Below are 13239 nucleotides of genomic sequence, written 5' to 3'. Positions count from 1 at the left end.
ATGGTTAGTCAGGAGTTAAATATTGAATGCGGGCTGGGTAGCATAAAATAAACTTTAAACGCCTCCAGTTTACTCAAACTTCTAATCCCATGCTATGATTGTGGGTTTACAATTGAAATTATGTTTATGAGGGTGTTTCAGAAACTAACAGCAAAATGGCTGTCCGTGTCCATGCTGTATGTCCGCAACAAAATGGGAAACTACTCAGCAGTGAAAAACACCGATAGCAGCAATGTCAAATGCATCTATTATTTACATTAACACAGAGAAGCAACGTGGTCCAGTAAATGATCATTGAACAAAAAGGCTGTGTCCAGACAAGCGAGTACGTGCCTGTTGCGGCATCTCAAAGCAGTTTCAGATGCCACAAGAGGCACGCTAGGAACAAAAAAAGTTTCCCCATGCTGCATATTTGCAGCATAGACTCTAAATTTGATACCAGGAAATCCCAGTATCAAAACAAAACATGCTGAAAAAAAAGCAGTGCAGGGTGAGCTCCTGCCCTCAAGCAACTGGAGGCTGAGTCCTCCAGAGAGATGCTCTGGCACCTGGGCAAAGCATCTCTATGCCTGTCACATGCCCCTGCTGCTCCAGCAGGCTGCCTCAGGAGTGGGGCAAGTCTGGCAGTGGCAGTAGCAGTCCCAGCCCAAACCCAGGCAAGCAAGGATGTGGGGGTGAAGGGGACTGTGTGGGGACAGGAAAGACTATGTGGGAGGCGTGGGTCTACCGCCCCCCCCGCCCCCCCCGGCCTCCGGGTATGCAGCCCCTCCCTGCAGCAGGAGCGCTGGGCCATTGGAGCACTCATGGCTCACTCCTGGAAGAGACCCTAGCAGCATGTGGTGCCACCTGAGACCCAGGGGCTACACATGGCACACAGCACTGACCTAGTCCGCTGGTATGTGCCCTCAACCAGAACCAGGCTGGCTCTTGCTGCCACCTGGGCTCCCAGCACCATATGCAAAAGTTGCACACCAGCAAGCCAGGCCGGGTCCTGCCTCCATGTGCCCTGGTGGCAGCAAGAGTCAACCCAGGTCTGCCCAAGGACACACACCAGCAGGCCAGGCCAGTGCCACGCACAATGTGCATCCCCAAGTCTCAGGTGGCACTGCGTGCCGCCAAGGGGTCTCTGCCAGGAGTGGGCCACAAGTGCCCCAACAGCTGCTGCTGCAGTGGGGGGGAGGACTGTGCACCATACAGGGGGGCAAGTGGGATTAGGGGGTGTAGGGCTTATGTGGGGGGACTGTGGGAGGGACTGGCTGGGCGCCCCACATGCCTTGCAGCTCACCAATCCTGCTCCGAGCACCAGCCTGCACCCCAAGCTCCCAGGGACCCTCGTCCTGACGCTCTGCTGTTCCTCAGGATCTCAATGCCTTGCCTGCTGCTGTCCTGCTTCCCCAGAGAAGGTAAGGGGTTTCCTCAACTCACCGGCCCAACTCCCTGCTCCGGGTAAGGATGCTGCCTGCACTCCTGGCCGCTGCTTCTTCTCTGCAGTGGAGTGGGGGGCCGACTGGCACCCCTAGCCTCTGGGACACCCAACACATCCAGCACACTGTGATGGGGCCTTGGGGCACCAACTCTCTGCCCCAAGCCCCTGGCCACAGCTCCCTCTCTGCTGCAGGGATGCAGGCACGGCCGACTGCCACTGCCTTCTTCTCTCAGGGCCTTTGAGGCTCTTCAGAGGGGTCTCTCTGCTCCCTCTGCTGAGTCAGCTCACCTCAGCTCTTCTTAGGCCTCTTGCTTCGTTCCCTGGAGTCACTGTCAGCAGCCCCCCATGCCAGTTTGGCTGCTGCTTTTATCCCCTCCGGCACTCCCTCCCTGGCTTGCAAACCGGCCAGCTCAGGGTGGCGGGCTCCCAACCCGGGCCATCCCCCTTCCATGGGGATGAGGGGATTGAAAACCCCTTCTTTCGATTGGCTTCTCCTTTTCCACAGGACAGGGCTCCCCTGCTCCACCCTTGGGGTCGCTCAGAATTCACCCGCACTGTTTCTAGCCCAGGGTATGTATCTCAAGCCAATCTGGTGAGCCCACATTGGCAGTCTGTTACATGTCAATAAACCATTGCTGAACTGATCTCTCTGTATATAGTTGTGTTTCATTTTAATCATGGAAGAACACAGATTTTGGGTATTTTAATGAGAGAATTTGGGGGTTTATCAGAGAATTTTGCAATTTTTAAACAGAGAACACCAGGATCTCTGATAGTGAGACAAGTGGCAAGACCCAGGCAGAGGAGCCTGCCCAGGGCCAGCACCAGGAACCCAACTGGAGGGCAGATGAGGTGGCTGACCTCCTGGCCATTTGGTGCCAGGAGGACATGCTTTGACAGATCATAGTGGGTCACCGCAATGAGCACATCTTCCGGATGATAGCTGGCAGATGGCAGAGCAGAGGCACCAGAAGACATGACAGCAGTGCCATATGAAGGCCAACTGTGCAGCCACGGCCCACTGGCAGCTGGCCCAGAGGTGCAGGTGGCTCTGCTGCAGTGCCCATACCACAACCCAGGCAGCTGGGCAGTTTCCATCTGGGTCTGTCAGGCATGCAGCCACAGGGCTGCAGGTCCAAGAGGACAGATGCTGTTGCAGGTGACAGATGCTGTCACACAGGTGGCAGCAGTTCACAGCCAGGCAGCAGCCCCCACTGCAAAACTGCTGCAGTGGGTAGAGGGTGCAGGGGCCATTCTAGGTTAGGGCTGCGTCAGCAGTCCAGCTGGCACTAGGGGCTAGTGCTCCCAGATATCAACTGGTTGGGCCTCAGAAGCTCCCTGAGCTGCTCACCAGGGCAGCTTTTTATATTGCTGGGGCCAGCTCCTGGCTGAAGATCTGGGAGGAGCTGAGCAGGGTCCGTTTGCCCCAAGTGGCACAATTTGCCCCACAAAGTGCATGTTCAGGCACATGTGCTGAGGCACAAATCTCTGGCACAAATGTGTGCCACTGCTATTTGAGCTGCTGCAAGTTCATGTGCCTGCATGTGTGAACGTGCCCAAAATTGTTTTATTTTGAAATAACCTTTAGTTTCTGAAACACCCTCATATATATTCATTATAATGGAAAATAGCTGCCTAAAGCAATGAATTTTTGTAGATTAATCCTTTTTAAAAGTCTGGAATAGTTGGGGAAAAAATAGTTCTTAGAACATATCAGATATGGGGAGAGATCAGAAGGTAGGTGATTTCTCCAAGTCAAATATTTATATTAAAAAAAATCTCATCTCAGACAGAAATTTACCTGAAATTGTTTCCTAAGACTACACCAAAATTAAGAAATTATTTAAAGTCAACATAAAATTGTCATAACCATACAGTCTAACATGCAATTAATAACTGTGAATTGATAACACTGTTATGGGTGCTTCATTAAACACGTAACATACATTTCCCCAGGAAAACCAACCTCTCATCCAATTTTAAGGGATTCCATAAAAAGTGATATAAAACTCCACATTTTTATGTCTCACTTCTTTTTTTTAAGCTACACCTAAGTTGAAAGAAAAAGCTACACTATCCAACCTTGTCATTCTCTTTTTCCTTCCCACTGATTTATTTCCCTAATACATCCCTGTCCACTATATTAACAAGTTTCACCACTGGTAATTACTGTCCTACTTAAATCAACTCTCCTAATGTATACAGGCTCAAAATGATTTCATTAGGTTTTATCTAAACTCATTACATTGATTTGGATAGTCTCTGATTAAGAGGTGCTTCCTTCGGCCAATGAGACTTGGATCCCACATGAAAGTGCCCCCTCTCCAACTTGCACAGAATAAAAACAGTCTGGATAAATGACAGAGTACTGAATGCAAGAACCAAGTTTAAAACAAAATCGGGGACTTAATGCGTTGTGATAATTTCTAGACAGCTTGTTCTTACCAGTTGTACATCAAAATGAACGTGTGCTTCCTCATCTGAGGTGTCCTGACAAGATCCACAGGGGAAGGTCTCAGCTCTTCACAGTGTTCCTCTTCAAAGCTAATATTCTACAGAAAAACCCATACAGCATTACATCAAGGGTTGAAGGGTAAGAAAATTCTATGCCTTAAAAAAGAACCAGGAAGGGACCTGGCTATCCAATGTAAGCGTATGAAGCAGCATCTCACATATACTGCATGCACCAGCTTCAGGGACTGCATCTATTTCCAGTCTTATAATTGCAAGGAATGCAGTGGAGAAAGGTCATAATGGAGAAGTTAATCAAAATAATTCTCAAAATAAATACGACTACTGTAGATTTAGTAGTATTTTTTCTTTTTTTCTTTTGATCCAGGGTTTCCTATTATGTATTCATCAGATGCCTAATACCCTACTCTTTTAGTCTCAATTAGTCTGGATTCAGCAAAACAGCAAAGCAAAATAATTCCAACTCTGGGATATACACAGGAAGTTTGTGGAAAAGGTGCAGCACCAGGCTCCCTTCTAAACCCTCAACCCTCCCAACTTATATGGAGCACATCATTAGGCTTTTAACTTGATTCACCAACTGGCATAAGAGAGAGTAATACCTATCCAGCAGGTAGTGAGGTTGAGCTTCATACTTCCAACTATGCTCCATTCCCCAAGTGGAAAGTATTATATGTAGAACTATTATAATGCCCTCCTCACCTCAAGATGAACAGGCACCTTTTTCCCATTTTTTTGGGCAATACTGTGGACAATTTTCATAGCCTTTTCATTTCGTCTTTGAGATATCAACCACCTGGGAGACTCTGGCAGACACCTGCAATGCAAGTGAGCAGAGAGTGTCACAAGGAAGCAAAGCACTATCAGTGTAGCTTTTGATACTGAACCAATACTGTAGTGGATATTGCTTCATGCAGTGACCATTATTTCCTACTTGTCAGGAAACTATCAGTTTGTTGTGCTATGACTTCGTGACAGTAAGTCTACCTGGAGATGAACAAGTTGAGGATAAATAATAGAAAGCTATGAAAGACTTGGAGTAAAAAATATATATACATTACTTCCAGGGTTTGAATTACAGGGGGCTTGAAGAGCTGGAACCCCCTGCATAAGAGACAGACCACCGGCAACCAGGAAGAAACTGCTGGTTAAGTGCGGGGGAAAAGCAGCCCCTCACCCTGATCTCTGCTGGGCACTTTTTGCTGCAGCCAGGCTATGCCCTGGCTGCCCTGAAGCTTTTTTCCACCACCACCGACCCCCACAAGAGTCAAAGTGTGATTTGAACCCTGATCACTTCCTCAACTAATTTATCCATCTGGTTCCTCCAGTGGGAGTCATCTTCCAACTGCATCTTGGGACTAGTCAAAGCCCATGCACAGAAATATTGGAACAAGTTATCAAGAGACAAAGCTTACAAAAATGCCCCCAAGCCCACCCAAAATACTTCACCCCCTAGCTACCCACTACACCAGCCAAACACCTCTTCATATCCCTGAAAGCTTAAGAGATGTATGAAGCCAAAAAGGTCCAAGTTAAATCTTATAAATGATAAATGTATTTCATCTACTTAAAAGGAAGCTACGTCCCCTTTTTCTTGGCTGTGCACAAAATCGTGAACATTAAAAAAAGAGTTCTGTGCAAGAGTTTGCTATAAACAAATAGATACTTTGGCAGTGGAGAGTTCCCACGAAAGAGCCATCATTTCAAGGTAACATTACGAAAATTAACGAAAGGTCCTTTAAACAAATGGTCAGTTGATATTCACGTTAAGTAAAATTCAGTGTCTCATATATGATTTCAAATCCAGTTTCTCTTTACAAAAAGAAATTCAAGCACATAATGGAGGAAGAGGTAGATAAAGTGTGCACAATATTTCCAGCTAAGGACAACAGATGAAGACTTGCTCCTCTTTGTTGACATGTCTCTCTCATTTGCACTGACAGGAGCAGTGTCTAAGAGGAGCTCCATCCAACCATTCATCCATCCAGGTAGCTTCTTGAGAGTCACTTAGAGATGAAGAAAAACATTTTAATTTTTCATAAAAGTATTTACCAGTAACTGAACAAGAAGAGGAAGCCTGGCAGTGTAACAGCAAGCTGCAGCCATCTCCAGTGAGGAATAACGTAAGCAACAGCATCCAACGCTATGAGCCCAACTGTAAAAGCCACTTGATAGAGAATGCCCACCATCTTCCTATAACTCGGGCCAACAATTTCTGTGACTGCAAAAACATATAGATGAGAAATGGCTAAAAAGAAACAGTAATAAAATTGAAGACAGATAAACAGAGATGAGCTAACCAAAAATCCCTAATCTGGAAACAAGGACCACATCAAGAAGCATGGCTGTGAGATATGGGGTGCCACGAACACATCTGTAGCGCCACATACCGCACAGTCAGGTGTTCTTGGCACTGCAAGGGCACACTGCCCGTGTGTGCGCTGCACCAGGTTTTTTTTTCCTCCCATAGGTTTTTTTGACCGCTGAATATCCAGGGAACAAAAAAACCCCTGTGGGGAAAAAAACCCAAAAAACCAGAGCAGCGCATGCTCGGGCAGTGCATGCTGCTGAAAAGCAGAGTTGGGCCACCTGGAGCCACATTGTGTCTGCCAGCCAGGCTCTGCCTGGCAGGACTGCTGCTGCTGCAGCCCTGGGAGAACCCAAAGACTCCAGGTAAAGCTGCTGGGGCCAGCATAGTGCTGGCCCCAGCCTCCCTTACCACCCCCAGGGTAACATGCCACGTGCCAAAGCACACATGGCACAGGTGTTCCCTGGAGAACCAAACATCTGCACTCATCTGGACGCAGCCAAGAGGTTCAAGAACTCTTGGAGATGGCAATTATGGGGGGGGGGGGAAATCTGGAAGAAACATGTGACATTTATTCCTTGAAATATATACTTTAAGCATTTCGGATGTTTTGCATAAAATCTTAAAACAAAATCCTTTGATGTTTAAGGATTAAGCCTTGCTCACATATGTAAATATTTTATTTTTATTAGAATACAGAAACTAGAACAGATGTTCATGCACAAGTAATGTGCTAAACAGTCATTTCTCCACTACGGCATTTCTTGGCTAAATCAATATCTTCCAAATGAAATATGAGATGTGCAAATAGGATTACAAGCCCAAGAAAATTTAATTGCAAGAACTGGATTCACACCAGAACTGAATCATAAGGCCAGAAAAGTTGGGAATACTAGCTTAACTGGTACTTTGACTCCATAGGAAAGAAGGGCTAGAAGGGATCTCATGAGGTCATCTAGTCCAGCCCCCTGCTCAAGGTCCAGACCCCTGACTAAACCATCCCAGTGAAGTGTCCATCTAACTCATTCCTGAAAATTTCCATGGATGGAGATTCCACAACTTCTCATTGATCTTAGTCCCGTCCTCACTGAAGCCATGATCTTAGTGCTGGTCCCCAAGGCCACAGAGAAAAAAAATCCCGGCTCAGTCTTCCCTTTTTTAGATTAAATAACCCTAGTTCTTTCAGCCTTTCCTCATAAACCATGTTTCCCAGCCCTCTAATCATTGTTATCACTCTCCACTGGACTTTTTCCAATCTATCCACATCTTTCTTGAAGTGGAGCCTACTGAATTCTACTTAACATGTGGAGCCCAAACTGGATACTGTACTCCAGGTGAGGACTCAGCTGTGCCCAGTAGAGCAGAGGAATCCTTGATTTGCAAGTGACACCCCTATTAAATACAGTCCAAGAAGCTGATAGCTTTTATGACAACAAGAACATACTGATGGCTTATATTCAGTTTATTGTCCACTGTAATCCCCACATCCTTCTCTGCAGTACAGCAACCTAGCTAGTCATTCCCCAGTCTCTATTAATGCATACAATTATTCTGTCTTTGCTGTATCTCATGTAATTCATTGCAGGCAGTTTTCTAGTCTATCCAAGTTCTTCGGGATCCTAGACCTATCTTCCAAAAAGTGTCTGCAGTTCCACATAGCTTGGGTAACAATCCATAAATTGGTTAAGCATGCACTCAATCCTGTTGTCCAAACCCATTAATGAAGTTAAACAGTACTAGACCCAGTAGAGCCCTCTGATGATTCCTACCTGATACCTCCTTCCAACTAGACTTTGAGCCAATGATGAGCACAATGAGTCAACCTGTTATATATCCACAGTACTTTAATCTAGTTTGTATTTCCTTAGTTTGTTAATGAGAATGTCATGGGAGAGTGTCAAAACCCTTGCTAAACTCAAGACATATCACATCCACTGCTCCCTCTCCACAGAGCCTGTTGACTTATCATAAGAGGAAATCAGACTGATCAGAAATGACTTGCTCTTGGTGAAATCATACTGGCTATTCCTGGACACCTTGTTCTCCTGTAGAAGCTTCACAATGAATTCCTTAATGACCTGCTACATGATCTTTTCAGGTCTCAAAATTAGGCTGACTGGTGTGTAATTCTCCAGATATTCCTTCTCCTCTTAAAGATGTATATTTGCCCTTTTCCAATTATCTGGGACCTCACCCAACCTCCATGAATTCTCAAGAAGGATAGCTAATGGCTCTGACATTACCTAAGCCAATTCCTTCAGTACCTGAGGGTATATCCCATCTGGCCCTGCCCACTTGAAAGCATCTAGCTTCCCGAAATAATCCCTAATCTGTTCTTTCACTACTCTACGCTGTTTGATACTTTCCCTAACTTTTCTGCCAAATGCACTCATCATCTGGTAGCTGCCTCTATCTGTGAAGACTGAAGTAAAAAAGGTATTAAATACTTCAGCCTTCTCTGTGTCATCCATAACTAGACTGCTTTCCACGTTCCATATGGGACCTGTGGTTTCTTCAGCCTTCCTCTTACTTTTGACATACGTGTAGAATCCCTTTTAAAAACCTCTTATATGTCCCTTGCCAGTTGCATCTCAAATCATGCCTTGGCCTTTGAATTTTCTCCCTGCATACCCATCCAATTTTCTTATACTTTTCCCTAGTACTGCAACCAATGTTCCACTTTCTGTAGGATTCCTTTTTGAGTTTCAATTCATTGACAAGATTGCTATGTAGACAGTGTTTCATATTTTTATAGTTTGTAGGGTCGGAAGGGACCTGAGTAGATCATCGAGTCTGACCCCCTGCCATGGTAGGAAAGAGTACTGGGGTCAAACGACCCCGGCAAGGTGTTTGTCTAGCCTCCTCTTAAAGACCCCCAAGGGTAGGAGCCAGCACCACTTCTCTTGGAAGTTGGTTCCAGATCCTAGCCGCCCTGGCTGTGAAGTAGCACCTCCTGATGTCTAGTCTGAATCTACCCTCTGCCAGCTTGTGACCGTTATTTCTAGTCACTCCTGGCAGTGACTCCCCCAATGCCTGCTGGTCCCCCCGACTAGTTTGTAAACAGCCACTAGATCCCCTCTCAGCCTTCTCTTGTGGAGGCTGAACAGGTTCAGGTCCCTTAGCCTCTCCTTGTAGGGCCTGCCCTGCTGCCCCCTAATCATGCGAGTGGCCCTCCTCTGGACCCTCTCCATGTTGTCCACGTCCCTCCTGAAGTGCGGCGCCCAGAACTGGACGCAGTACTCCAACTGTGGCCTGACCAGTGTCACGTAAAGGGGGAGGATCACCTCCATGGACCTGCTTGAGATGCATCGGTGGATGCATGACAAGGTACGGTTGGCATTCCTGACCACGTCCCCACACTGTCGGCCCATGTTCATTTTGGCATCAATAATGACTCCAACATCATTTTCTGCCTCTGCACTGACGTGAAGGAAGTTCCCCAACCTGTAGGTATGCTGCTGGTTCTTCCTTTCCAGGTGCAGCACCTTGCACTTGTCAGTGTTGAAACCCATCCTGTTCTCATCCGCCCACCCCTGTAACCTGTCTAGGTCCGATTGCAGCCTATTCCTCCCTTGTAATGTACCCATTTCCCACAACATCTTAGTGTCATCTGCGAAATTTAACAGGGTGCTTTTCACCGCCTCGTCCAAGTCACTGATGAAGATGTTGAACAGTGCGGGCCCGAGGACCGAGCCCAGCAGAACCCCACTGCCCACATCCCTCCAGGGGATGCCCACATGCTCCTGCACCCTTAATACAGCCTCCTTGAAATACATCCAGCTTTTCTGGACTCCTTTCCCCTCAGACTTGCCTCTCAGTGGACCTTGACCACCAACTACCCAAGTTTGTAAAGGCCACTTTTTAGGGATATTATCGAACATAATCTTAAGTAATGCCTCATTTGACTTAAAATATTACAGAGCATCATACGGAGCCAGAGGGTAATAATAATGATTTATGTGACCACATCTGGAATAATGAATCCAGCTCATTATTAGAGCCTTCTTACCAGAAAAAGAACAACATTGGAAAGATTTCATAACAAAATGATCATGCAGTTCAAGGAAACAATTTTCAGTGAAACAAGATCAGCTACAGATGTACCATTTGGCTAATAAATAAGCATGTCTCCTCTGATGACAAGATACGTCAGGCTCTGGAACATTCCCCAAAAAGAAGTGATGAAAGGTTTACTGGTGCCAATACTCGATTTAGTACTCCACTGAATAAAATAACTAGAGTACTGTGGGACATATACAATAGCTGTGCTCTGGTTTGCAGATTCAGAGAGAGAGAGCAAGCAAGCGAGTGCAAGTGCAAGTCAGAATCAAAGCTTAAGTTCTACAGTCACAAGACAAATCTTCTTGGGAGAATTCACCTTAGTGGGTACCAGGACACTGGCTGACAAACCATATAAAGAAGAGTTATGAAGAAATATTAAGAAAAACAAATGAAAGTTAAGAAAATAAATATAAACTAAAGATTACTCAGTGCAGTGTGAAGCCAAAGTGGCTACTCCATTGGGTTACAACTTTAATTGCCTTGCATACTACCCATGTGTTTTTCATTTAAACAACATGTACAGTATCAAAGAATATTAAAACAATTCCTTGGTTTTTTGTTTTTATCATACTATGCTATATAACTAAACTAATAAAATTGTTATTTTATTGTAACAATAATAAAGGTTATTATAACGATACAATAGCTTGCATTTGCCCTTCACTGATCTGTTATGTATAAAAATCTCTCAAAATTGTCCCTTTCTTCTACTTGTTTCCTTACAGTGCTCCTTTATCACATCCTTTCTTCAGTCTCTTTGTTGGAGAACTACTAGTGGCAAAAGTGTCACATCTGACTGTAATAAACTGCTTCCCAACCCCCCTCCCTAGCATTATATTTGGGGATGGAGAGAGCTGCACTGCAGGGAACAGCATCCTAACATCAATAGTTTGATCTTCCAAAGTTGTAGTGGTGTGAAGGGACATGTCTCTTGTAAATGAAGCAAGCAAAAAACGAAAACAAAACAAAAAAAGCGCGGGGGGGGGGGGGGCAGAGAGGCAGAAAGGCAGAGCAGCCATAAATTAATCCTTCACGTACCTTTTAGAAAGCACTGAAAAGACACTTTTTTGTATTTTTAGCTAATGGAATACCAGTTTCCCCCTTCATTTTCTATTATCAGTATTATTCCCAGAGAAAGCACAAAATCTTACTCAGGATGTAGCCTGCTGTCCAGCTGCCCTTGCTAACCAGTCCTTGTAGGAAGCGAAAGATCACGACCCACAGATAAGTTGGTGCTAAGGCCACAAGAATTCCAGAGATGGCATTTGCAATGATTGTAATTAAAATACAAAGCTTGCGACCAAACCTGTATTGGATGAGAATTACATGCATAAGACAACACTGAAAATGAGATTATAGACATGGACAGTAGGGAACCTTAAAGAGTTTCACATATCATTTGGAACATCCAAAAATTTAACATTGGCCTCTCTCTCTCCAATGCCTAATTCTACAGAGAAACTTATTGGTAAAGGAGTGACATAGTAATATGTGATATACTGGGGGGGTTTCTTCAGCCCCGAAGGGTTAACTTACCCATCAGTTCATAATTCTGTAAGTAGTTCTGAAGCAATTGGATGGGATCAGATACCCCAAATGACAAATGGACAACAGACCCACATTTTAAAAACCACATATCATTGGATTGTGGCATTTAAAATTCCATAAACAAAACAGGAAGACACCCCCCTTGTAATAGGCAATTAAGCAATAAGGAAATGATAAGCAAATTAATACACAATTAGTCTGCCTTTTCTTTTGAATTGCCTATACAATATAATGGATTAGGAGTAATTTATTTACATACAAAAAGGCCAATCTTGCAAACTATCTTTATTTAGATCTTCCCTTCTGCAGAACTTGATTCATACATGAAGAAATTACACAATAAAGTTCGCAATGCCAACAGAATAAAGCAATCTTTTTGGGTGAGGGGGCAGGTTCTTGAATGTTGGCAAAACAGATTCTATTGCCTTATGAACCAGCATGAATTTGCCATGCACCAAGCCATCAGCGCATCATCCCTGACCTCATCAGGGTTCTGCAAGGACTTTATAAGTTGTTGCCAAAATAAGTGTTAAAGGTTATGACACACTAAGCACTATATTCCATATTTTGCCAAACAGATGTTAGTGTATCTCATAGAGCACTATTAGCTGATAAGCAAAATATTGTCAAAAGGAAACAGGATGTTTTCGTATCATAGCTGTCATTAATATTATAGAAGAGCAGGGAACACAACAGGCAGAACAGCAACTTTAACTCAATTTCCTAACTTTTGTTAAGTCAGAATATTTGAGTATAGGAAGGCTTGGAATTTTGCACATATCATAAAACCCATGAAAAGAACTTGAGTTCTGCAAGAAGGGATGTTACAGGACCAGCAAAGATTTCCAGCTATGAAACCACTAAGCCTCAGAGTCTTTGAAAGGTCCACGTAAAGTGGAGAGAAGTGTTAATTCCTATCATCATGACATTACATCCAACTAATATGATCTTTTTTCCAAAGGAGCAGTGGTCTGCTATCAGTCACAGACTTTTACCTTTAAGTTAACCTTTTTTAGTTACTAAACACTGATTTTTTTAAAAGGTCAATATCCCTGATCATCCCGCACATACCTGTCTGCTATGTAGCCAATGTTTACAGAGCCAAGAAGAAATCCAGCATTCACACATGACTGAAAGAGGTCCAGCTTCCAGGAGTCATCACATACTAGGTTAAACTGAAGAGGCACACCACAGTTAGAAGAAAAACAGTGAAACTAGAAATTGGTTCATACCAGTATCAACAAGTGTCTCTGAAACATTTAAAACATCTTTCTGATCAAAAGCCTCCATTTTATCAGCATCCAAAATCCTATTGAAGTGATTTGAGGTGCACAGGGACAGGCTGTTGGATAATTCTGCTGTTAACTCCTATATTTTCCTACTCATCTCATTTGTTATTACTAGAGACAATGCGAATAAAACC

At 44.4% G+C, this 13239-nt stretch overlaps 1 protein-coding gene across 2 annotated transcripts in view; it reads right to left on the bottom strand.

Annotated features, from left to right (window-relative positions):
- The window catches only part of SLC22A1 (solute carrier family 22 member 1), a 43160-nt gene that overhangs the window by 11923 nt on the left and 17998 nt on the right, over positions 1–13239 (bottom strand). For both annotated transcript variants that reach the window (XM_059714653.1, XM_006273279.4), the window contains exons 2-6: positions 12888–12991; positions 11420–11574; positions 5951–6119; positions 4601–4715; positions 3872–3978 (exon numbers count right to left, since the gene is read on the bottom strand). In XM_059714653.1, coding sequence (XP_059570636.1) covers positions 3872–3978; positions 4601–4715; positions 5951–6119; positions 11420–11574; positions 12888–12991 — 650 coding nt within the window. The remainder of the gene's footprint in view (positions 1–3871; positions 3979–4600; positions 4716–5950; positions 6120–11419; positions 11575–12887; positions 12992–13239) is intronic.

The sequence above is a fragment of the Alligator mississippiensis genome, chromosome 1 (assembly GCF_030867095.1).
Source record: "Alligator mississippiensis isolate rAllMis1 chromosome 1, rAllMis1, whole genome shotgun sequence".
In the NCBI taxonomy this organism is placed as follows: Eukaryota; Metazoa; Chordata; order Crocodylia; family Alligatoridae; genus Alligator; species Alligator mississippiensis.
The sequence above is the reverse complement of the archived record's forward strand: the minus strand, read 5'-3'. Positions and strand labels throughout refer to the sequence as shown.